General features: G+C 43.6%; 1 protein-coding gene across 1 annotated transcript in view; it reads right to left on the bottom strand.

Annotated features, from left to right (window-relative positions):
• The window catches only part of FLNB (filamin B), a 190255-nt gene that overhangs the window by 43856 nt on the left and 119596 nt on the right, over nucleotides 1–26803 (bottom strand). Inside the window, exons 12-24 of the mRNA XM_007937271.2 lie at nucleotides 25839–26032; nucleotides 23942–24055; nucleotides 23091–23234; nucleotides 22714–22837; nucleotides 22220–22380; nucleotides 20519–20609; nucleotides 20067–20236; nucleotides 13057–13174; nucleotides 9683–9945; nucleotides 8122–8719; nucleotides 6647–6820; nucleotides 5479–5641; nucleotides 4351–4511 (exon numbers count right to left, since the gene is read on the bottom strand). Of these exons, the coding sequence (XP_007935462.1) occupies nucleotides 4351–4511; nucleotides 5479–5641; nucleotides 6647–6820; nucleotides 8122–8719; nucleotides 9683–9945; nucleotides 13057–13174; nucleotides 20067–20236; nucleotides 20519–20609; nucleotides 22220–22380; nucleotides 22714–22837; nucleotides 23091–23234; nucleotides 23942–24055; nucleotides 25839–26032 (2475 nt within the window). The remainder of the gene's footprint in view (nucleotides 1–4350; nucleotides 4512–5478; nucleotides 5642–6646; nucleotides 6821–8121; nucleotides 8720–9682; nucleotides 9946–13056; nucleotides 13175–20066; nucleotides 20237–20518; nucleotides 20610–22219; nucleotides 22381–22713; nucleotides 22838–23090; nucleotides 23235–23941; nucleotides 24056–25838; nucleotides 26033–26803) is intronic.

Below are 26803 nucleotides of genomic sequence, written 5' to 3'. Positions count from 1 at the left end.
GATTAGCCAGAAACAAAATTCTCAGTGTTCCAGAAGCTAACTGCATCTCTTGCAGTTCAGTTGTTACAACCTCCCTGTGTACCCATGAAGTATGGCAAAGTTATTGACCTCTCCAGACAAAGACAGACTAGGAAGAAAGGCCTGGTGATCAACTTCCAAAAGTCAGCCACTGAAAGCCCTGTGGATCACAACGGTCCTATCCACAATCAACCATGGAGCTGGCGCAGGCCCAGGCAATGTTGTGTTCCATTGCGCACGGGGATGCCGTGAGTGGGAACAAACTCGATGACAGCTAATAACTCCTGCCACGGAAGCACAAGTATTGCTGTTTTGTATCCCAGGAAGTTTATACTCTGGAATTAGAGGTGCTAAATAACAAAGATCACAAAAAGGAAAGAGACCTTGACTTTCTAACTACAGCTGGTTTTCAGTGGGTCAATGGCATCCAGTTTTTCAGCTAAATGAAAGGAAGCACTGAAACAGGCAAAGACAATCACTGCCCCGCCCCTACGTGCCCATTCTGGAGTTTAGTGAAATAAAAGATCGATTTATTCTACAGGGTGACGGTCGAGAATTCCAATGTCAACAGGTGACGATGGACTACCTCTGAGGCCAATCTCCAAGCCAGAATCTCCCTTGGAGGATGCCTGAACTTGAGCATGTGGGCAGCCAAGAACCAACAAGCAAAGGCAAGACAAATTTCTGACTGAGATTCTACATGCAAATTCAGAGTATTATCTGCTCATTCTCCCATTCCACGCCCCAGAAGATATCATCAGTAGATCACAGGCAGCCTTCCTTCCTGCTGCACTCCAATTCCATTAGAGTCCAAACAGTGGTCTAGGTGGCCCCATCAATAGACCACACCTGGCTCAGCAGAAGAAGCCAATATGCCATTCCTAGTAAGACACAGGATACTTTGTTAAAAGTCACCCCACGTTGTCCATCAACTGAGGAATGGATAACCAAACTATGGTACATATACACAGTGGAATACTATGCAACCCTAAAGAATAACCTAGAATCTGCAAAACATCGAATAACATGGATGAACTTGGAGGACATTATGCTGAACAAAGTAAGTCAATCACAGAAGGATAAACATTATATTAGTCTGTTATTGTAAAAGTCAAGGAAAGGTTTATATATGGAAGGAAATTTTCTTTGTTGGTTACCGGGGTGGGAGGGGTGGAGGGAACACCGTTAGATAAGTAGAGATAAGTACTGATTTGGTGAAGAGAAGGGCAATGGGCCAAATGTGAGTGATCAACATGGTGGCACTGAGGAAGAAGAAGACGACATAGAGAAGTACATGGGAGGTTCAGACAAAAGATGAACCCTTTTGCACACACAGTAGTGCATTGTCAGTGAAGGAAAACATGGGTATATGGGTGGACAGGCTGAACTATTAGGTATGTTTATGCAGCAGGGAGTGTACCCAAGACCATGTATAGGTTGGCAGACAATGGTTCTACAAGTGTATTTGTATGTTCTGTAAGAATGCCCAGGTGTATAGTAGAGCTGATATGGGACAAGGTTGTAGTCACTTCTTGGCCACAGCCAGCTACCCTGAAGGAGCAAGTAGTTGGACCTGTGGGCTTGGGACCACAGTCACAGGGGACATCAAGATCAACTGGCATAACATACTACATAAAACATTGTTCTACCTCCTACTTTGGTGAGTAGCGACTGGGATCTTAAAAGTTTGCAAGTGGCCATCTAAATGCAACGATGGGTCTCTCCTCATCCAGAGCAAAGAAGAATGAAAAAAAAAAAAACAAAGATTCATGGAAACAATTAGTCCAAACAACCAGTATACCATGCGCTCCACAGCCTATATGACTATGAGACCAGAAGAACTAGATGGTGCCCGGCTACTACTGTCAACCTCTTGGAAGAGGATCTATGTAGGAGATCCTGGATAGAGAGGGACTACAATGTGGAACAAAACTCAAAATCATTTGGAAAAAAAAAAAAGGGGGACCAGGTTTGCTGGTCTGATACAGCCTGGTGGAACCACTGGGACTATGGCTCCTAATTGCCCTTCAGGTCTGGAATGGAACACACACCTGTGGCTTCCAGACAAACAAAAGACAGGCATGTGAGGTGAATACACTCCTTGGAGAGAACAATCATGGGAGAAAGAAGGACTGTTTAAGCACAGAGCGGCAGCTCAGGGGGCAGGAGTGCATGGAGGGATGGACACAGGGAAGAGGTAACTACTGGGAGGAAGCGGGAGGGGAGCTGTTGCATTGGGGTAAATTATAGTCAATGTCATGAGACAAAGTGTATGTGAACTGCTGTATGGAAAGTGAATTTGCTCTGTAAACTTTCACCCAAATCACGATAGATAGATAGATAGATAGATAGATAGATAGATAGATATAGTCACCCCACTCCAAGTTTGTACCAGGCCAGGAGAAACCGAGCCAATACGTAACAACCCAAAATCCCCATGAAAGCAAGTTAGAAGTTATCAGGTTGCAAAATGCTTCACAGGAGCATCTCACAAATTACCTCAGCTACGATACCTCACACTAAGCAACCAACAAACATTTTACTAAATAACACTGTCTGGGAAAAATTCTGGAGTTCAGGAAGAGTTGGCAGTCTTATGTGAAAGACAGCAGAGTCTGAAATATAAAGAGGCATCATCTGTGGGAAAACACCAACTGGCCTCTTTCTGTTGTGCTTGAAAACAGCCATTTGCCTCAAACTTGTGGGTCAGCCAAAGGGACCCAAGTCCTCAACCCCTTCCGTAGGGGAATTTCTAAGCTGACAGCATCCAGCAGAGTTTCCCAGTAGAGTCAAAACAGTTCTGTTGCCTCCACAACTGAGAGACGCTTGTCTCCACTACCGCCTGCCTGGTCCAGAGCCCACCATGTTCTCTCTCCTCAGTATAGCTTTCCAGCCACGCTCTATGCTCTAGTCTCTCCCATCCCAGTGCTCTAGGGTTGCACTACTCTGCATCTAATTGCCGAACTTCAGTGCTGTCATCGTAAGTCTTAACCGCATACGTATCATGAGGGAAGGACTTTTGTCTGTCTTGTCTACTGAAGAATTTGTCTAGACTGGTGATTAAAGGAATTTTAAAAATGTATCTTTGAATGAGCTACAAGGACAAGTTTGAGGAGCAATAGACTGCTTTAAATGAATTAAGGCTAAAATGAACATTTGAGTTGAATACCAATGCTTTCTGATCCATGTGAGAGAAAAGAAGAGAGTGTAAGCATATGTGGACATTTGCACTTTGTATGAGGGAAAGAGCCAACAGAACAAGGAAAGTGTGTGGGTACGGACACTCCAGCTTCATGAGGGTCAATCCAGAAAACCAATAGTAAGCCTCTCAGCCTTCATCTTCCTCTCTCAGCTTTGCCCCAGTTTTTGGCTTTCAAGGGGAAGCTCTGGCTGTTTCCTGCCACACCTGAGACAAGGTATAAAGAGACTCAAGTATCTATCTAGGCTCAGATACCCTAGAGCATCTGGACTTACATTCACACCATACCACATACCCACCTACCCTTTCAGAAATGTGCTGGGGTGGCAATCACTTCATCCCATAAGCAGAATGGAACTAGAATTTGTAGAGATTTTCTCCCATTGGAAGGTGTAAGTTTAAAGGTCCTTCATTACTTAAGGGTGACATTTTTTCATTATCTGAATCCTTTACTGCTGTAGTTTTCAACTGGGGGTAATTTTTGTCCCCCCTGGGGACACTTGGCAATATCTGGAGACATTTTTTGTTATAATTATTTGAGGGGAGGGTCTCCTGGATCTAGAGTGTATAGGCCAGGGATGCTGCTAAACACCTTACAATGAACAGGACAGGCTCTCACAATAAAGAATCATTCAATCCCAAAAGTCTACAGTGCTGAGGCCGACAAACTCTACTTTATACTAAGCATACAATCTGCTGTTAAATAGAAGAAAAATTTGAAAAGAACTTGAGTTTCTGTCTTTATCAACAATTAGGACTGCCGATGGAAAAAAAGAAGACAAGACACCTGTATCAGCTGAAGAAGAACTGAGCACAAACTAAAGTGGAGGTTTCAACACTGTAAAGAACCAGCTTTCCCTGAAATCAAAAACTAAGTCCTCCAACACATACATAACCATTTCTAATCAAAACTCTAAGCCAATGATTTTTGCCATGCTAAAAAACAAAAAACAATAAACTGGCTTTATGTTTCAAATGTTATCGGTCCTACTGGGAGTTGGAATATTCTTTGAGATGCAGGCAAAGTTCTCCCTTTGCAGCTATTGCAAATATCATACTATTTTTCCTCAGAGAGATATAAACAAAATCAAACCTTCTCTCATGCAAAAACAATTCCCTGAGGCACAGCTTACCAGGGATGTGGGCTCCTCCATACGTGATATTAACATCATAATCTCCTATAGCAAAGGGGATGTACTCAGCACTGCAGCTGCCATCTTTGTTGTCCCTGCAGTTTATCTTTGACTCTGATGGTCCCTCAACAGTTATGCCAAGCCCACCAATTCCTGCTCCTCTGCAAAGCATGAAAAAGAAAGCAAAGTAATAAATGATTTATGCTACTCTGCTTATTGATAAAATTCACTTAAAATCCCAATGAGCAGACCCAATTCAACTACCATGAAGTGGTTAAGTGCTTGGCTACAAACAGAAAGGTCGGCAGTTCAAACCTACCACCCACTCTGCAGGAGAATGATGTGGCATTGATAAAGATTTACAGCCTTGGAAACCCCACGGGGCAGTTCTACTCTGTTCCACAGGGTCACTATGAGTCAGAATCAACTCAACAGCAACACAATCTTTACAGGAGCAGATTGCTAGGTCTTTTCTTCTGCTGGGTGAGTAATGCAATACAAATAAAGATAGCTTTGACCATTCCTTTCTAATTCTTATCCTTCATTTGTTTTTCTTATCTAATTGTATTGGCTAGGACCTCAAGTACAATGCAGGTATGTGCCTGCATTGACACATATAATAGGAATGCCACTAATGTTTCACTGAAGTAGGAGATTAGCAATATACTTCTCCATTATCAAGTTAAGAGAAGCCCTTGGTGGCACAGTAGTAGTTAAGCACTTGCCGTTAACCGACAGGTCAGCGCTTTGAGCCCAGCAGCTGCTCTCTGGGAGAAAGATATGGCTTCTGTAAAGATTTCAGCCTTGGAAATCCTATGGGGCAATTCTATTCTGTCCTATATGGTCACCATGAATTGGAATCAAGCAATGGGTTTACTTTGGTTTTAGGGTTAAGTTAAGGAGCTTTCATCTAGTTCTGTTTTGCTAAGTAGTTTTATGACTATTACCAAACATTCTTTTAATGATACTTAGTTTTTCTCTGTAAGTCTCTGCAGAATAAAAGGCTTTACACATCATGAAAAAATTGCCTCTTACCAAAGGCTTTGGGACCATAACACATACGTAGAATACTCCCAGAAAGCAGCTTTGAAGTGAGAGTCAACACACAGCCCCCAGGGCCTGACCTACCTGGTAACCACTGTGAAGACATTGGGTTTGTGGGTAAAGGCGTCTTTCAATCCAGGTCCTTGGGCTTGAACCCGAGATGGGTGGCAGCCTTCAGTTACGGCCACTTTGAATGGACTGTTTGGGATGGGTACATCATCGTATGTCACTTCCACTACGTGGAGGCCTGTTGAAAACGACAAACACATGTCTGTATACGAGTCACCTACTGGTGAAAAGCCACTCTACTCCAGGGTTTTACCCTACATTCAAGTCTGTGTGCTATGCTATGTTATTTCAAAGAACAGATTATGAAACAGTAATGTTGATATTCTCTAACTTTTTAAAAAATACAGTCTCTGTTTATGTTCTCTGCTCACTCAGCAGTCACAAAGCCTACCCTTTTTTGGCTCCTCCAAAGCAATTATCACTCACTCTATCTCAGTCTGTCCATCTCAAACATACTATCCTGATATGTGAAAACTCCACCTGGCCATTAACGAAAAGACAGAGGGAAGTCCATGACATAGAAGAGACATGCATTCACTAACACTGAAAATATCTACATCAGAACATTAACAGGGATTATGTGTATAGGAAATGGGGCTATATGGTGCTTAAAAAAAAAATCTTCCTGTTTTATCCAAATTTCTTGTAATTCTTAATGTTTGGAAATAAGTAAATATGTTAAAAAAAAAATTACACAAAAGAACACTATGCCATGAAATCTTCCCATAACCTGCTCAGTCTGAGGCTATACCCTGCCTGGCACAACCCAGGGGCAGCAAGCCAGGCATGAAGTGGGCAGGTGGTGCTGCACAGGAAGGGAAGTTTACACACTGCCCCACCAACTCACACGTGCTATTGTTGAGACAGATCAAGTGTACATGGCAGGGGTCAGCATCAGTCACCAAGAGGTGACTAAGTATCACTAAAAGAACATTTGATAACAGCCATAAAACTACTTAGCAAACCAGGACTAGATGAAAGCTCCTTAACCTAACCCTAAAACCAAACTAAACCCATTGCTTGATTCCAACTCATGGTGACCCTATAGGACAGAAGCCAGTTCTTTCTCCCAGAGAGCAGCTGGTGGGCTCAAACTGCTGACCTTTCAGTTAATGGCAAGTGCTTAACTACTGTGCCAAGCAGAGGTCAGAACAAGGGTCTATCCAAGGAAAGGGTGACGCACCTTTCTCGAAGGGTGTGTACTCCACCTGGTAGGTCCCATCAGCATTGTCTGTGACAAAGCACTCAGTGGAGGCCCCTGAGGGATTGGCAATGTGTGCCTTGATGTGGTCCCCCCCAACCTGGGTCAGGGGCCGTGAGTCGACCGTAAAGTCAGTGGTGGCTTCACGAAACACATCTGCAGAGCAAACACAAGAGACAAAGATATAGCTGACACCGCAGGCCAGGAGCAAACTTAAGGAACAAGGCTTTTGGCACTTTAGAGCACACTCTGTCTAATCCCAGTGACAGCAGACAACTGATTCGTCTGACTATTAAAATCAGAAATACTACCCTCCCTGCTCCAAAAGAAAAGCCCCTTCCAAAGTACTCTTGGCCGAGTGACCACATACCCACTCTCACACTTCAGGATACAAGGTAGGGGATCCTAGGACAGGTTAGACAGTACAGTTGCTCTGTGGCATGAGTGGGATTAGCCAGCACCGCATTTTAAACTTTTTCAATTAGGTGCCAGCAATTAAATATGTTGAGTTTCCACATACAAATCAAGATTTCTGGCTTCTCCTACTGGGGTCTTAAAAGCTTTCGAGTGGCCATCTAAGATGTAACCTATTGGATCCCTCTGTCTGGAGCAAAGATGAGTGAAGAAAATCAAAGGCATCTGGAAATAATTACTCCAAAGATATGATGGACCACAAGGACCTCAGCCTTTATGACCCCCAAGACCAGAACTAGATGGTACCTGGCTATCAATGCCAACCACTCAGAAAAGGATCAAAATTGGAGATCCTAGTTAGAGTGGGAGGAAAAATGTGAACAAAATTCAAAAATACAAAAATGACCAGAATTATTGGTCAGATAAAGACTGGTGGAACTCCCGAGATTATGGCTCTGGGTTACCCTTCAAGCCTAGAAATGGACTCACTTCCATGGATTGGCTCTCAGCCTGACAGAAGACATATGCAGAACACCTACCCCAGGGAGAAGCACCCTTAGATCAATCAACCATGAGACATCAGAGGGGTAGCTTTCACATAGAGGGAAAGCTGGACAGACAGGAATGCACAGAGAAGAAGGACACTGGGAGGGGTTAGTCACAGAGAGGAGGGGGAAGAGAGTTTTTTATGGTTGAGGATTGTAACTGGGGCTGTGAAATCCAATGTGTATGAACTGTTGAATGTAAAACAAATCTGTTTTATAAATTTGCACCCAAAGTGCGCACACACAAAACAGATTTCTGACTTCTTCAGAAAAATGAGGAAACCTGCTGAAAAGGCAAGGCTCCAACCCCATGGAGAAACAGAAAGAAGGAGTTGGATAGTCACACAGCCTCTAGAAATGCTGTTTCACCTCTTTGCTCTGATCTCCTCACCACACTCTGACCAAGCGTTCCATGGGGCCCTTTCCTTCCCCTTTGCCTGGGCTCTAGAGTTTCTGATGGCCCATCAATCCTACACCCTCCTTTTTAAGGAAATTCACCTTTTCCTTCTATTCCTGGCCCAAAGACTTTGACCCTGCTGGTGTCCACAGCGGGCTCCACCTTGACTCGGGTGGGGAAGCCTGGCACAGGCTCACCACCATACTTCATGGTCAGCGTGTACATGCCAGCAGTCAGGGGCACGTAGGTCACTGCGTAGGTGCCATCTTTGTTGTTCTGAATACTGACTTCTGCTTTTGCTCCCGAGTCTGAGACAGCTTCCAAGCCCAGGGCTCCAGGCCCTGCTTCAGAACAGTCAACACTAAGCAGCCCAGCTTCACCTACTTTCCCAAGTTCAAGACCTGGTCCTGACACCACGACTTTAGAGGGGTCAAATGGCATTTCGATGTCAGCTTTGAACGGAGAACCAGGAATGTGGACGTCTTCAAAGAGAATGTTGACGAAGTATTCCCCAGGTTTGGTGGGAAGGTAAGATACAGAGCAGGTCCCATCGCCATTGTCAGAGCACTCAATTTTGGCCTCACATGGACCTTCCACAGTGAGGCCCAAACCGCCAGTACCAGCTCCTTTGGTGTCAATGGTAAACTCGGCAGGCTTGCCCACAAGACCACCTTCGAGACCAGGCCCATGGGCCTTCACCTTTGTGAAGAAGAATAAAAAGTCAAATTCTACCTGGTGTAGATATTGTTGCAAAGTCAGCACTACTTTCAACATGCAAGTCTGCAATTCATTGTAAGTCAATGTTCCTTCCCCTTGGGTCTAACTTAGGTGACACACACATACTACTGAAGCAGAACCACACTACAGTCAATCAACGCTGCAAATGACTAATGGACACCTTGGCTGTGAACTCAAATCAACTGACTTCCTGGCTGCAAACCACAGGAGACAGGTCTGGCTCTTTGAAGCAGGGACTCTCCATGACTCCTTTCTCCTGTCATTTCTTATTCTTCTAAACCTAAAGTCAGAGTTGGAGACCTATTGGCCAATACACATACAAGCTCCTTGAATTGAGCGCTCACAGAATGGCTTTCATGGACCTACATGCTTTCGGCGCTACACTTCACTTGACAAATTCTATGTAACAAAAAACCGTTTTTAAAAAAGGGGGAGGCAAAAAAGGGGGGGGGCTTTTGCCTATGATTCAACAAGTAAGGCAGTTTGATAGGATTCATGCCAATCAGACCACTAGAAATACTCCAAAAACCCTTCAGTAAGGGCTATTAGGAAGAAATAATAATAATGAGAATGGTAAAAAATAGCTTCTTTAGGTTGCGCTCAATGTGTGTGCTGGGCCTGGGGCTAAGGCCTCCACATTCATCCCCTCACTACAACCTCGCAGGCTTGAGTTGAAGCGCACACTATGATTACATAATCGTGAAGGACCTTCACTCAGGGATGGGAGAGTTAGAAGAAGGGCAGGGCTGACCCATCCACCCAGGGGACAGTATTCTTGTTCTTCGTGCTGAATACAGGAGAAAGAAACTGCTGTCATCACAAAACAATTTTCAAAAGGTAGGATCAGAGAAGGACCAAAATGGGAACAAGTTTTGTAACAAGAACAATAAAAAGCTTTCAGTTGTTTCAGATCTTGGGCCTGACCTTGCTAGGGTCAGGCGGGAGGGAGGCCTCCACCGTGTAGGGGCTCCCGGGCACGGGGTGTCCATCGTAGGTCACGTCGACAGCATAGAGCCCCTCCTCCCGAGGGATGAACTTGGCTGTGCTGCTGTCCCGGCCTGCCATGGGAGCCACCAGGCATGGCACAACCTTCCGTGAAGGGCTCAGGATTGTAACATCCAGCTTCCCCTGGCCTCCAGCACCTTTGGTATCAATGGCGAATTCCTGATCCTTTCCAACTTCCACTCCTGGGAAAGGAAAACAAGTCTAAGTGAGGAGCTGATCCTTTTTGGCAGCAAGAAAGTCATGGCAGAGAAATAATGGCTCCTTGCACATGGACAGTAGTCTCAGTCTCTATAGCAAGCAATGTCTTTCTCTAGTGATCAGTCTAGTGGACAGCTACCAAAGGTGAGGGAAACCTTTAATGAATTGGATGACACAATGGGTGCAACAATGGACTCAAACATACCAACACTCATGAAGATCGTGCAGGACCGGACAACATTTTGCTCTGTTATACATAAGGTCACTGTGAGCTAGGGCTAACCTGACAGCAACTAACAACAGCAGCAGCAATCAATGGCTGACGCAGAGGATAAGATGCAAGACAGAGTAAGAATAATTGTCATTGCAGCCTCAAAAGCAACCAGAACAAGAAGATAATTAATGATAATAACAGCTATCACTTGCTAATGCTTTTTATACACCAGACAGGAGTGTGGCACATTATCTCCTTTCATTTTTACACTGTGGGGTATTTATTAGTAACCAATGACTTACACAGATGAAGAAACTGAACCTCACAGAGGTTAAGTAACTTGTCTAGGGCTACATGTCCCGCAAGCACCAACAGTGGGACACAAACTGTATTTACCTAAGCCGTAAATCTGCTTTGTTGACCAGTAAATTATAATCTGACATTATCCCCTCTGATGTTAACATTGCATCAAAATACCCCAACAGCCAATGTTTGATTTACTAACTCTTGGCAACAAATTCAATCCTGTAATTCCCCCAAAGGCAGCAAAAGTCAAAGAGCTGGCAAACACAAGGGCACTGAAGTAAATTCTGAGAACTGACTGTACGGTAATTACTTTTGCAAGCACTTTGCAAAGCTGGATCACAACACTGAGTTTATGCTAACAGGTGGTAGAATATTTTGGAAAAGGATAGCATAGCGATAATGCAACATGAAAAATGTCATCAATGTCCCTGAGCTGTAAATGGGGAAGCTGTTATGTTGGCCAATGTCTTGTTAAGCATGCTTTCACCACAATAAAAGAAAGAAGAAAAAAAAAACTGGGCCACAAGTAACCCATGTGTTGTATTTAACAAAAATAGAGAAAGGACTGAACAAAAACAAAAATACTGGAACACCAGGCCCCACCACAACCCAGAGAAATATTGACTCTGGGGCATTATAGGGCCTGCCAAAATGAATACTCCTGAACCACAGGAAGGAGGGTATGAAACGCCATTTTGGAAAAAGGGTTTTCCAAATCATCCTTTCTCTGCTCTGGAGTTGAAACCCTCAGTGTCTTAGAAAAAGGAGTAATAAGGCAAAATGGTTGGACCCAAATAAACCCACTGCCATAGAGTTGATTCTGACTCATCGTGACCCTACAGGACAGAGGTGAACTGCCCCATCTTTTTCCTGCAAATTGGCTCCTAGGTTTGAACTACCAACCTTCTGGTTAGCAGCCCAATGCTTTAACTAACCACCAGCACCACCAGAACTCCTTAAGGGTTTAACAGTGACCGTTGAAACGCTCAGCACTGGTTGCTCCCCAGGGACAAGAGTCAGCATCAAGTTGTCATTTCAGAGCCTCCTATAAAGGGAGGGAGCCAGCCTCATTCCCAGCTCGAGATCTGGGTCAAAGGTAATGAAGGCGGCATTCACAATGACACTACCAAGACCCTGGAGAAATCCTCAAAAGAGGGGTGCCTGGGGGTATCCACTTGGCCCTGTGTGATCCTGAATCACATGAATGTGCATCTTGAGGTGCATCTGGCCTACGACTGGTTAATACCAATAGGGGAGGTCAGTGTGGCAATAACTGCCAGCACACATTGCTGAATTAAAAAGGCAGGCTGAAATGGAGGCATGCAGTCAGATAACTTAAACATAAAATTAAACTGTCAAACATTGCCAAAAGGGAGAACTTGAGGCTGAAACGATAAAGAGCAAATACTAGAACATAAAAATAAGCATTTCTCAAGTAAGAGATAAACAAAATTCTGTATAAAGAGTCAATTAGAATGGTGAAATAATTCATAATGTATATCACAGCTCTGGTGGCATAGTGCCTAAGGGATGTGACCACTAACCAGAAAGCTGGTAGTTCAAACACACCAGCTACTCCTTGGAAGGAAGATTGGGCAATCTACTTCCGTAGTGATACTGCCTAGGAAACCAAAGGAGGGCGAGTTTTTTTTTTTTTTTTTTCTGTTATTACTTTTTAGTAATTAGTATCTAAATGTATAGAAATATGAATTAAAGCCCTGGGATTAGAATCTTATTTTTATATATATTTTATGTGGTTTGGGTGAAAGTTTACAGAGGAAATTAGTTTCCCATTCAACAATTTATACACATTTCTTTTTGTGACATTAGTTGCAGTTCTCTCAGTATAACAGCAGTTTTGTACTTCCTCCCATGGGATCCCCATTTCTATTCACCTATCATTCCTGCCTTCGGAAGTTTGTTTCTGGGCTGGATTTGAATTTTTAATAGTTTATAATAATATGTTTAGTCGTCAGTAGTTTTGTAAGCATTTGTTTCATTAAATATTATGCCCTTCTGGTTTTTAGTTTGTACATTAAAAAAAAAAAAAAAAAGGAACTAAATGAGCTTATACCAGTAAGATACATACCAAGCTAAAGAAATAGCAGGAGGGTGGGATGCACCATGGTTTCTGAGGGCCAAGGAGTTGGCTTTTATGTGATTGTCGACCTTAATGTGAATTTAGTTGGCCAAGGACAATTGGCATAGTAGAAACTCACCAGAAAGCAATGTGCCCCAATTTCTCTTGGTAATAAAAACTTCCCACTGCAATGCTAGCAGTCTGACAATGTGCCAGACCCTGAATTAAAAGTGCATTTAATTTTCACAGTATTTCCCTGAGGGTTACTGACCACAGCCACCCCCATGTTACACATGAGAAAACTGAGGCCTGGTAAGGTTAAGTGGCAGGTAGTGTAACCGAGCGATTCCACAGCATGGCCTCAATTCAAGCTCAAGTCTGTCTGGCTGTAAAGTCCCTTAAGACAGAATGTGCTTCTCTGCCCATCTTCTAAAGGTAATCTAACTAGTAGTCCTGTTTGGTGGTCTTCCATGACCCCTCCATTTATACACTTACTGTTTTCTAGGCCATTAATTTTTATCTTGCTTAGATCGAGTGGAGCTGCAACACCAACAGTGAAAGGGCTTTTAGGGATGGGATCACCACCATACGTCACCAGAACCTGCATACTGCCCTGGAAGAAGAGAGAAAACCAAGTAAACTTCTGGATACCAGCACACTAACCTGGTGTTTAAATCTTCACTCTGAGATCTTTCATTCTTTCCAAAGAGATAGGGTACTTAACTCCATTGAATTTAGAAAGCATTGAAGATGTATTTCTCTAAGCTTTTGGCCACAATGACAAGTTTGACAGAGAAATTATATAAAATGAACTGTAAACTATCTGCTGTCAAGTCAGTTCCAACTCATGTCAACCCCATGTATGTCAGAGTAGAACTGTGCTCATGTGGTTTTCAATGGCTGACTTTTTGGAAGTAGATCACCTGGCCTTTCTTCTGAGGTACCTCTGGAAGGTTGGACTTGAACCTCCAACCTTTTGGTTAGCAGTGAAGTGCGTTAACCCTTTGTACTATCTAGTGACTCCGTAAGAGCAGCTAATAACAGGAACAACTTAATGAGCATTTACTACATGCCAAGTACTGTGCTATATGCTTTTATGCATTTCCTTGATTCAACTTCAACACAGTCAGAAGGGGTAGCTCCATTGTTGACCTATTTTTCCAGGAGAGGAAACCATGTCTCAGAGAGGTGAAATCACTTAGCCCTAGTAACAAGTCTGGTAAGTACAAAAACTGGGTGTTATACCCATGACACCTGTTTTGGTTCTTTAGTGCTGCTATAACAAAAATACCACAAATGGATGGCTTTAACAAACAGGGATTTATTCTCGTACAGTTTAGGAGGATAGAAGTCCAAGTTCAAAGTGCCCCTCGACCTTAGACTTCAGTTCTGCTTCTTGCTCCCGGCCCACTGGAGCTGAAGGTGTCTCTTCACTTGGGCAGCTGCTGGCTGCTGAGGCTGACAAACCCAAGGCCGAGAAGTAAAACGGCACAGTCCCAACATTATCAAGCAACACACCAGGCCACTAGTTCAAGTTCAGAAACAATCCCAAGATCAGCAGGCAACATGGCAGGCCATTGAGACGAAGACTCTGTGAAATGCAGGATCCAGATGTGCCAAAAACTTAGAGACCTTTCTCAAAGTGTCTTCCTATATACTGGAAGCAGATCACATCCCTAAGGCAGCTGCTCAGCTGCTCAGAGTGGATTCTACCATGGAGCTGATTACCAGTCAAATCATGGGGAATAACTACATCTAGCTGCCCTGCCACTCAAAACCAGGCCCAGCCAAGTTGAAACACAACCTTAAGTACCACAGCACCTAAACCTGTGTTCCTAGCTGCTTTTACATACCACCTACTCTTACCCAAGGAGCTCTGGTGATGTAGTGTCTAAGGCACTTGACTGCTAAGCAGAAGGCTGGCAGTTCAAACCCACCAGCCACTTGGAGGAAGGAAGGTTGGGCAATCTACTTCCATAGTGATACTGCTATGGAAACCCAAGGAGGGTTTGCTATGAGTCGATGGCACATAACAACAACAGCACTCTTACCCAACATATAACCAGCCTGGCTATCAGTAAAGCAGCTAGGGCTGAGAGTCTTTAATGAAAAGAATTCTTTTCCCCATGTCCTGAAAATCCATTTTGCGCCACTGGGCTCAAAAGGGATTTGCAAGAATTCATCTCGAGCTACTCTAAGACCACTACATAGTATCTGAATTTTCATATCCATGTCAGGGAAAGGAAAGTTGCGAGTGGGAAGGTCGACGTGCCTGTGGGCTTGGCTGGCCTCCCGCAGCTGGCAGCAGCCCCTGAATGGCCGTGTGTGCCACTGTTGTTCTGCTCCAGCCAGTCCTGGACTTACTACTCAGTGCTTGCTTCCTGCTTCCACAGCAGGCCAAGTCCTCACCCTCCACACTAAGGCTCCATGAAAGCCCACGGCTGTCTCAGTCGATTAAGATCCCCCTCACTTCAAACTGTGGAGCATAACTTAAGAAGACGTGGAAGGGAAAGAAAAAAGAGCAAGGGTGAAATGATCAAGACCCTATTCTCTCTGAAAGAATCCAGTGGGCTCTCAGGAATTCAGCCCCTGATGAAAGCTGTGGCTGACCAAATGTTAAAAGGGTGTAGTTTTTGGTCGATGTGTATTTTCTCACATTCCTTTTGTAATAAAGAAGGGATTGGGGGAGGCAAGGGGAAAAAAAATGGTTGTACCAATGGAGGGGGAGGATTGGTTTTCCAGGATTTATTAGTGCCACACACAAAACCGACTGCCCCTGCCTCCAGGGTATAGTAAAATGTACACAGGTCAGATTCAACAGACCTGAGACCCAGCTAAGGCACGGGAAAGGTCTTTTCTTTGTAATCTTTAAGTCAGGGACTGATTTGTTACTTCAGCTACCGCAGCATGGTTGCTGACTCTTCCTGAGTCTCAAGTTGCCCATAACTCAAGGCAGGCTAGGCTCAAGGCTACCCAGGTCAGCTCTAGAAACATCCCCACCCTTGTATCTGACCATTTCTCTGATGTGCCGAGGGAGAGAGGGGTAAATCTTCCTCTGATAGAGCCCATTTATCCCATAAAAGCAAGTATATTCTCATTACCAAATTGGTTGTCACTGAGTTAATTCCAACTCACAGAAACCCTGGGGGACAGAGTAAAACTGCCCATAAAGTATCCAAGGCTGTAATCTTTATGGAAGCAGACTACCATACATTTCTCCCACAGAGCAACTGGTGGGTTGGAATTACCAACCTTTCAGTCAGAAGCCAAGCACTTAACCACTGTGCCACCAGGGCTCTTTTGTTCTCAATACCAGTCATAACAGCAAAACTCAAAAAAGGAAATTTACCTTAAAAAAAAACAAAAAAGAAAGAAGAGGAAACCTTAGCAATCTATACCTAAACTGCCTGTAGCATATTAAGTTTTCCTCAGAGGCACCAGCTAAGAAATGGACTCTGTTTTCTCCCCAGAGGGCTGTGAAGTGTGGAATGTCTGAGATGTGTTTGCTGTGCATTTCAGGAAGACATCACTGTCTGCAGGATAGTTTTATTTTCCCTCCCACATGCTTCCGAGACCTTAATCTGCAAAACACACACACACGACAGTAGCCGGCAGCTCAGGGAAGACAGGACAGAGAGAGTCCCTTTTCTCCAGAGCCCTCTGCCAGCAGCCACTGTACCAACATCATCAACATTTTAAGGTAGGAGGAATTGTTCTCCTGGGGAAATCCCTGGGTGGTGCAAACAGTTTATCTACTTGGCTGCTAATAAAAAGACTGGTGTCTCAGGTCTACCAGAGATGCCTCAGAAAAAAAGCCTGGTGATCTACTGCCCCCTAAAAAATCAGTCACCGAAAACCCTACAGAGCACAGTTCTACTCTGGCACACATGGGGTCAGCGTGAGTTAAAATCAACTTGACAGCAACTGTTTTATTTCTCTTGTTGTTGTTCTCCTAGGAGGCTCAGTAAAGTCACTCAAAAAAAAAAAAAAAAAAAAAAAACTCACTAACTACAAGTAACAGGATTGTGATTCATAGCAACCCCTCCTTGTGTTTTGGAGGCGGTATCTTTATGCAAGTAGATTGCCCAGTCTTCCTTCCGAGGAGTGGCTGGTGGGTTTGAACTGCCAGCCTTCTAGTTAGCAGTCAAACATCTTAGGCTTCACAGTAGCATGTTGAATTTCTGATTCCTGGTGGTTCCTGATCCACAGTGTACTAGAGCTGCCGCCACCAGCTTCCCAAGCCCCTCCACTTAGGGAAGCTCAAGGCAAGAAATTTAAGTCATTCAAGGCCACAGACAACCAAAGGAAGGGAAGGCAAAGTCTTCAAAGAAACTGGCATTGCGTAATTCTCCTTCCCTAAAATCAAGTCTTAGTCTAATATTTCAGAGAGTCCTCAAGCGCCAACCCAACAAGTCCCTTTTTCCAAGGTACAAAGAGCTCTGACAAGAGAGAAGATGATCACCCACCAACACCCATCACTCATCTACTCCAGGTACATAAGCATCTGCAAGTTGTCACTCAGGAGCTCCGCAAGTGTGGGGAAGCTGGTCCTGGGCCAGCACTTAAGGGCTCACAGGCGGGGGAGCTGCCACTCCTCAGCCAGCACATAGCCTGCGTTCTGTGGGGGAAATGTTCACTGGAGCCAGGACCCACCCACCCACGCCTCTGTACACACACCAAGCGGCTGCATTTCTGGGAAGTTCCAACCTGTTATTCCCTAAAAACCACTGCAAGAAGGTGTGCCCGTGGGCGTCGGCCCTCCAAGTATGTTCCTTCTCCTCATCAGGTCATGGCTTTCTGGGCTGACCCAGGCCTCCTAACCACATCCAAGAGGACAGGCTAAAAAGGCACGCTAATTTAGCCCAATCTCAAGCCTTTAGCTGCACTTTAGAAAACAGTTCAAAGGAGGACTGAGGTTGTGCCGGCCCCACTCTCCTACCAGAGGACAATGTTCTTATGCTGTATGTACTTGTGAATTCAGGCTTCTCTTCAATTACTCACTCACTCAGCTACAAATCCCTACTGAAGACTTAAGAACCACCAGGTCTTATGCTCAGGCTGGAGATGGGGAGATTTATAAGGCATCTTATCCTACCCCTGAGGAATTCCCAATGTTAAAGGAGAGATTTAATCTGTCGTGTTTGCCCTAGAGAAACATGCAGATCTGTAAGTCACCCAATAATGAAATAAACCTCATTCTAAATAGTGAAAAGGACCCGAGAGGCACTGAGCTGGTCAGTCATTCACAATGAAGGCAATCCTGACACTAAGATTCTGTGAGGCCCTAGGCTTATCACAGGCAATGTTTTGACAAACAGCCCCAAGTAGTTACTGAGCATGCCAAGAGCCCTCAAACTAGCTGTTATCAAAGAACTGGGTGAACTTGACCTTTGGGTGACTCTGAAGTAAGGAGCCTCTCATTGTAGCATCACTTCAAAGGTGGCAAAACAGGACTTGAGTTGCTACCCTGAGCCTTAGTTCCACTATGACTGACCACTGGGAATATCCAGGAAACAGGTTCTAAAGTCATTTCTGAGAGTGCAAGTCAAAGTTCAATCCTGTCCTGATGTCTGAAATTTACTAATGGTCCAGCCAAAATGCAAAAACGTATAAAGAACTCATTGCTTAGGGGATACTGAGCTTCTGTTAAAGGTGATGGAAAAATCTGCAAACAGGTAGAACAACATGATAAAAACATCATTAATGTCAGTGAATTGTGCAAATGAAGAAATGTTGAAATGACAAATGTTTTGTTACATATAGATCACAACAGAAGGGAAAAAACAGTACATAGATAGAGTACAAAGCAAATGTTGCAAAGTGTTTTCAGAAGATTCCATGACCTTGCCATCTCGATCAGTGTCCATGGTGCCTTCTCCTAAGGAATGTGGAGAATTGGCATTTGCACAAAAATGTCTGATTACATAACAAAGATAGTATCAAGTCAATGCCTCCCGTGGTAGAAGTCTCCTACAGCCCTTAGAACAGGAGGAAAAATAATTACCTATTTACCACTGAGCTTCCTAATGAGAAAAGGATATTCTAATTGTAAAAGTGTTAGTTTCATCATTACTAATACTGAGCCCCTCATTAAGAGAAACAAAGCACTGGAACAGGGAAGTGTGAAGATAAGAGGCCAGGCTTTTAATGTGGTACACAATGATCTTTCCCCAGAAAGCCTTCTGCCAGGTAAATTCTCCTAGCAAAGACACCCTCTCCAAAGACTGGCAACCTAAGGCAAAGCAAATGGATCATCTATCCTATTCTCTCTTTACTCCATATTCTTCCCCACTTTTCTCTTGCCAACTCTTTGCTGAGAGCTCTCAGGCAGGAATCACTTCTTGAGTAGTGTTTCTGCCAAAAGCCATCACCTTTCTACAAATAGCATTTCTCACATGGGGGGCTCTTTTCCTCAAGGATGAAGAAATACCAGAAGTTTGGAAAGACTGTTGAGAACACTATAGGTAAGTAGTAAAACTGAGGCTATTTTGCTAAGGTCTGCTATCTGGACCCTAGAAGTGTGAACATGTAGCAAAACAAAATTTTCAACTAATAAACATAAACTAGTACAAGCAGGTAGTACTTCAGTCCATTATTGCCTAAAATAGTCAGACCAAACCAGCCAGGACTACAAGATCCTATTTGTATTCCTGTATTTTGTGAAGGGTGATAATTTACTGCTCAAAACAGTGCTTTGGGCCTCAGGGACTAAAGGCTGAACTGGCTCTTTGAGAAATGGTCCCATTACAACACCTTGTAAAAGGGTAAACTAAGCTAACAGGGCCAGCAAGGGAAACAGATCTTTCTCTGTAAGTAAGAAATAAAAGACTAAGAAGCAAGCTGTTAAGGATACGAGTGTGTTGTGGGAGAGAGAGAGAGACAGAGTGTGTGTGTGTGTTAAAGAGAAAAAGAGTCTGTGAGAGAGGGAAATAGAATGTGTGTTGTGTGAGAAAGAAGGTGTGAGTGTAAAAAAGTGTGAGAGGGAGAGTCTGAGTGTGAGAGACGGCATATCTAAGTGTGAGAGTATGTGTGTGAAAGTGTATATATGCATGTGTGAGAGATTGTGAATGAGTGTGCATGTGAGTGTGACAGAGTGTGTATAAGTGTATATTTTTAAGTGTGTGTGTGTGAGAGAGAGAGAGAGAATAAAAGAGAGGTAGGTATTAGGTCCTACATTTTAAGAATTCAGCATTTCTCTAATAAAACCCAACCTGGAGGCAGGAGATTGGGAAGGGGAGATTTGGAGTTGGCTTCCTGCTTATTTGATGGGAATTACTTGAACCCTGCAGGCTCTCCTGATATAATCAACCCATTAGGCTTTTTTTTTTTTTGTCAGTATTCCCAGAGAGGTTCAGAACAAAAGGCATGGAGGCCATCTCTTGCAGTGGATCACTTCCAGCAGAGCAGATATTATACCCCTTGGTGTCCAAGGTGACCCTGGGCAGTACTGAATGGAAAACTGCCTGGCTGGGAACTAACAGAGGAGGGGCTTAGAAGGACCCTACCTGCTGAGTGGGTGTGTATTTAACAGTGTGGGAGTAGTCGTAATTGTCGATGATATCCAAGTCTTTCACCGCATCACCGGGAAGAGGGCTGCTGAACTGTACGTTGAGTGGGGCTTTTCCAGCCCCTTTGGTGTAGACAGTGAAGTGGGTGGGCTTCCCATTTTCCACACCTGGAAGGACATACTGTGAAATGAGGAGAAAGGCAGACCAGAGTGGTTTCACTTTTAGAACCTGTCTGACAGGTTTCTTGCACCAGCACTGCCTGGCAGCCAGTGTCAGGATCCACACTACCCAACAGCTCAGGCAAGAACACCACCACTGCTACATCTGAGCCCAACAGAACTCCTCCTGCCTTGGGGGAAAATAAGCCCATTAAAGCCTTAGATCAGGCACGCTCAACCTCACTAGGTCACAAAAGGCCTCCAGGCAGCCTCATATGTACACCATCTTACCTGCTTTGCTGAGCCCTGGGCCTTCTGCCTTCACTTTGCTGGCATCATGGGAAGGGTCAACTTTGACTCTGAAAGGGCTGGCGGGGATTTCCTGTGGCAGAGACACTGTCTTAATGGAAAGCCCCTGAAGCAGTTGCCAGAGCTTAGCCTTATGCTCAAACACAAACGGTGAAACTCAAGCATGACTCTTACTTTAGAGAGTTATAAACACACTTCTGTCACCACAGGTCAGGTCTTCATACTCTAACATCAGGAAAGGGTCATGAAAGGTCGCTTATTACTGCCTGGATCCCTGAAACCACGGACTTTGACTGGTTTTCTGCATAGCTAAGGGGAGGTTTTCCATAAGCAAATCTAAAAACTGCTTAATACCAAATGATGAGTACTTAGAATGAAAACACACCAAGGGTAAAATAAAACCTAAAACAAAGACAAGAAATGGCGTATGGGAGAGAAAGTGTCCTCTCGGGGCAGCCAAGAGCTAAGATATCAGGAAGGCAGGGAATTGATCATAAATGGAATGATTATAATGCTTTAGGGAGCTCTGGTAGCACAGTGGCTAAGACACTTGACTGCTAACCAGACGGCTGGTGGTTCAAACCCACCAGCCACTCCTCAGAAGGAAGGTTGGGCAATCCTACTGCCTCGGAAACCCAAGGAGGGGTCGCTATGAGTCGGGTTTGACTCGACAGCACATAACAACAACAACAACATTATGCTTTAAAAAGAATGCTGCATTATTTGGAACATGACAGTGGTGATGGTTGTGCAACATGGTGAATGTAACCAATGCCACTACATTATACATGTAAAAAGTAATGAAGTGGCAAATATTCTGTTATAAATATATATATATATATATATACCAGAGTAAACTCACTGCTGTCCAGTCGGTCCCGACTCATAGCAACCCCTCCTTGGGTTTCCAAGGTGGCATCTCTATGGAAGTAGATTGCCCTGTCTTCCTTCTGAGGAGTGCCTGGGGGTTTGAACCGCCAGCCTTCTGGTTATCAGTTAAATGCCTCAGGTACTACGCTACCAGAGCTTATATATATATATATATATATATATATATATATATATATATATATATATATAAAACCATATATACACACAAAAGAATATTGCAGTCTATCAAAATGAAGGCATAACAGGTTAAATGACAGGATTAAGTCAACTCAAGATAGGCACAGAACTCTCTTCTGAGGTTCCTATTTTTGTATAAGGTTCATTTTAATTTCCAGGTTCCATTTTCCCTATTCTAGGGTATTACTCTCCCTCTCTATCCTCATTGTAACATGTAAATATGAACTCTACCTGAAACTGTAACCCCTTTCCCTATAAAAGTTTAAGGATGGAGGGCAAAGTCATATTACTTCAAAGAGGTCAAAGTAGAACACACCTAAAAGTTAATTAAGTTTCCATCAAAAACTGGTAAACATTTACAAGAGACCAGTCTCTTTCCAGAGCCTCTGCTTTTAACCACTAAACACACTGCTTCACTTTTGTTACAAAGTAATAAAAACTGAATTCTGGGTATTTCTTTTTCCCTTCCTGGTTTTAAAGAACCAGAGGAAAACTATTGAGCAGAATTTTCAAGATGGCTTCTCTGTAGTTAAAACACCCAAAGGGAGATGACCACAGGTGGCCAGAAAGGACCAAGCCCCTTTCCTCCACCTCCTCTCAGGCCCAAACACAAACCTGAGATGCAAAGAGAACTTTGATAGTATATCTCCCGGTGGCAGGAGGCACATATTTGACTGTAAATGTGTCATTGGCATTGTGAATAATGTCAAAATCCACGTCTTCCTCATCTTCACTTAACACTCGAGCATCACACTTAATGCCAACGCTGACATCACCTGGAACAGACCAGCTTATTAGCAACAATTTACAAGAAACAGCATGTTGTTCCACGCAATCACTTCCAGCTCAGGCTAACACACCAAAAGAGCAAGTGGGAAGCTTCCAGCAATAAATATGAGAAAGGATTGATGGTAAGTCAGGATTTGGGAGAGGACATGGAGGATTAGCAAAGATATCACCCAAAAGCTGACACAGATGCTCATTAGATGAACAATTACCTATGCAGGTGGACTACTTTCCAGTTTAAAGTTTACTGCCCTTGAACCTTTACAAAAGACCTTTCTTCCCCAATGAACAATAGTCTGCTTTGAGCAACACCCCCTTCTCACCTTCCCCGGCCTCGGTACAGTCCACTGTGAAGTGAGTAGGCTCATTTGCCTTTAGACCACTTCTCTCCACGCCTGGCCCAAATACTTTGACCTTCTGGGGATGGCTGCCTTGCCCAATGTTGACCTAAATAAGACATGAAGAAAACCATGACAAGTTCTCCTACACTCGGACCCAGTGAGAAGTTGTTAGAAAACACACAGTCCTTGTGTACAATTGAGAGTACCCTGCCTTTTAGTCTACACATCTTTTAAGCCCTACCAAGGATGGGCTCTTTCCATAGGTTTATTTCTGCTTTGGCCATCAGAGACAAGCCCCCAGACCTGCTCTAGGGCCAGGCTTTTCCACATGACAGCCAGGATTCCGCCTCATAACCTACCCTGTAGGGGCTATGGGGAATGTTCACGCCTCCCCAGACCACAGCGATGGTGTGCTTGATGGCCTTCAGTGGGGTGTATGAGCAGGCGTATGTACCATCCATCCGGCTCTTCATCTGTATGTCAATGGGCTGGCCTTCCCCGTCCTGCAAAAGAGCTGGGGTCACCAGGGAGGAGTACCACGGCCCTTCCCAATCAAGTCACCACTCACTTATCCAACCAAAATTCACTGAGCTACCGGGATATGCCATGTCCTCACAATACGTTGGCAGGCGGCAAAATATTACATGCACTTTACTTATTTTTAATTAATAATTAATCTTTTAATTAAAAGCAAATGGTGAATATAACTAATGTCACTGAATTGTACACTTAAGAATGGCTAAAATGACAATATGTTGTTATATGTATTTATGTATATATGTGTGTGTCTGTATATATACATTACCACATAAATTTTCGAAAAGAGCAAAGGCCCAAGAAGAAATTCATAGCTACTCAGTAGCTCCTAATTTCAGTTCTTACATGTAAATTCTTTGGCCAAACTAAAGTAAATTGGATAAACAATTAAAAAAAATCTTTCTTTCCAAAGCTCCTCTCTATCATGATCTAAGAAGCTTCAGCCACGTGGAGAGATACTGCTGGTAATCCCAAACACTCAAGCCTTGTTTCCATGAAATACAAATCATGATGATAAAAGCATTCTGGTGCTCTACATGTGAGAATCTCATTTAATCCTCACATAACCCCATGAGACAAAATTCTTCTGTCCAGGGTGCGGTTGAGGAAACTGAGGACCAGATGGACTGAGCATCTTGCCATTTACCTGCACAGGTGAGCCCTAGATACTGACCTGAGCAAATATCTTTAAGGGAGCTTTTCCGGCATCTTTGGGATCCACGGTGAACTCAGCCAGGTTGTTGACAATGCACCCAGATCGCTCCAAACCTGGCCCATATGCTTGAACCTGGGGCAGAGGGCCAATCATGAGTCTCTTTCTGGTCAAAACCCCATCTAAACCCCTATGTGAAGACTGGTGACCAAGAAGTGGGGGAAGAACAAAACTGGTGTCTGGCTTTACGATATCTACAAAACAGGTTGGTTGTGAGAGGTAAATGCTAAAGTAGGCTGTAACTTAAAAATAACAAGGAGAAAGGAGGAGTCACTGCTGAGGAAGCACTGAGTCTTTGTTTATGGTGACGGACAACTTGGCAATGGATACCAGTGATGGTTGCACAACCTGATAAATATAATTGGTGTCATTGAATTGTACATGTAAAAAAAGTTGAATTGGCAGAAGTTATATATATTTTTTCACAATTAAAAAAAAAAAAGGAAATATCTCATGAGGGAGAAAACTCTCTAAAACCAGGCCCCAAACTAGTCTGCATTATTCTGGGTTGACACAGGGAACTGGAGTACGGACTTCCAACTCTATCCAATCTCACTGATCCTACTTCTAAAAAGCTCAGAACCTTCACAGCAGGCAATGATCCAAAAGTTCACAGCCCTCAGAGAATGCAGGGGTAGGAAAAGAGAGGGAAGCTACTAACCTGGATTAATGACAGTTTATTTACTTTTTCATTTAATTTTTATTTTGATTTGAGCGAAAGTTTACAGAGCAAACTCACTTTCCATATAGCAGTTTGTAAACATTTTGTTTCATGATACTGACTGCAATTCCCCCAGTGAAACAGCTCTCTTCCCACTTCCTCCCCATAGTTACCTCTTCCCTATGTCCTTCTTTTCTACGCATTCCTGCCCCCCAGGGAGATTTGCCATCTCCCTGTGCAAATACTGCCCTTCTGTTCGCCCATGATTGATCAATCTAAGGAGTACAACTACCTGATGTAAATGTTTACCCCATATATCTGTCTATTGTTTGGCTAGAAGCCAAGGGAATTAATTTAATTTCAGACCTAAAAAGGTAACTAGGGGCCATAGTCTCAGGGGTCTCACTAGGCTCTATCAGACCAGTAAACCTGATCTTTTCTAAGATTTTGAGTTTTGTTTCACATTGTTCTCCCATTCTATCCAGGATCTCCTGCACTGATCCCTGTCCAAGTGGATGACAGTGCTAGCCAGGCACCATCTAGTTTTTCTGGTCTCACGGTCATACAGGCTGAGGTTCGCATGGTCCATGTGGACTAATGACAGCCTATCTGGGTACACAGCAATGAACATGGGGGGATCTTCTACTGTTAGCCAGGCTGGCTTATTAGACTTTATGCTCATCAGCCTGCTAAGGGTTTGAGATGAGGCTTCTTGAAACACTGCAAACACTTCTTCAGTGAAAGAGAGAGAAAGAGAGAGAGCAAGCGAGCAAGGGAGATGGAGGGGGTAGAGACAACATTTATTTATGAAGCATCATAAAATAATAACTACAGAAAGCAACAAGACTGAAATATGATGCTCTGGTTTTCAAAAAAGGAGCACTTATGGAGTCACCCACATGGGCCAGACACTGAGCTAAAGGTCTTTGTGCATGTCACTTCTTTGAATATTCCCAGAAACTATAAAGCAGACAATACGATCATCCTTATTTTATAGAGGAAGAGACAAAGAATCAGGGAGGTACATTACTTGTTCAACATCATAAAAATGCTAAGTGGTACCAACAGTATTCAAATTGAGGATTATCTGCTTCCCAAGCTCTAAATGGCTCCTCTCTATCTCCCAATACACTGCTGAACGCAGCTCTTCAGCTGGGAGCCATGGAAGAGAGGACAGAATAGGACAAGTTGACTCACCAGGTCCGGGTTGTAGTCTCCCGTTGCAGGGTGGATAAAGGCCATGTATGGGCTGTCCTTGATGTCTTCGTCATCACACATGATGTGAACGGCATACTCACCAGGCTCCTTGGGCCAGTATTTGACATCACACGACCCATCGTTCTGGTCATCATACTCAATCTTTGCTTGAGAGGGGCCTTCAATAGCAAACCCTGGGGATGAAATAGAAGGATTTCCTGGTCATGCTGTGGAAAGAACCTCATCTATGTTGCTACCAATTCAATCCCTGTGGCTCCCTAAAAACCAAGTATTTGCCAGAAGATTGAAATCTGCTTTGTCCTTTTCCCACAGAACTGAGCCTACTGAGGTTTCACTAGAGATGGAAGGGTTGGATTCTGCACTTTTTTTACACCCTATACCTGTGCAAAACTTTTTATTGGCAATATGGCAACACACGTTTCAGAAGTTTTAAACCTACACCCATCCATTGCCCTACCAGAGCCACTCCTGGGCATTTAGCAAAGGAAATAACCAAAAATATATATAAACAGTTAGCTACAAGGATATGTATTCAGCATTGTTTTTATAGCACAACCGTGGAAATAACTCGAGAACCTAACAATAGCTATATCCAAGCAATGGAATTCCATGGACGTCATGGACCATGAAGACATATCCTATATTTAACTGTGCAGAAAGATGTAAGATTTCCCCCAAATATTTTATGTAGCAGATCAACATCTGTATGTGTATCTACAGAAAAAAAAGTCTGAAAGGATATATTAAAAAGTTTGATATTATTTCTCTAGGAAGGAGAATTAAATATGATATCCTATTTTCCCCTTTTTTGCTTATTTCTGTTATCTAAAACATAGATCACCAAATCTAGCCCACTGCTTTTTTTTTTGTAAGTAGTTTTACTGGAATACAGTCACACCCATTCATTTACTTGTCTAAGGCTGCTTCATGCTGCAATAGCAAAG

This window comes from Orycteropus afer, unplaced genomic scaffold (assembly GCF_000298275.1).
Source record: "Orycteropus afer afer isolate SDZICR_OR568_19922 unplaced genomic scaffold, OryAfe1.0 scaffold00041, whole genome shotgun sequence".
In the NCBI taxonomy this organism is placed as follows: Eukaryota; Metazoa; Chordata; class Mammalia; order Tubulidentata; family Orycteropodidae; genus Orycteropus; species Orycteropus afer.
The sequence above is the reverse complement of the archived record's forward strand: the minus strand, read 5'-3'. Positions and strand labels throughout refer to the sequence as shown.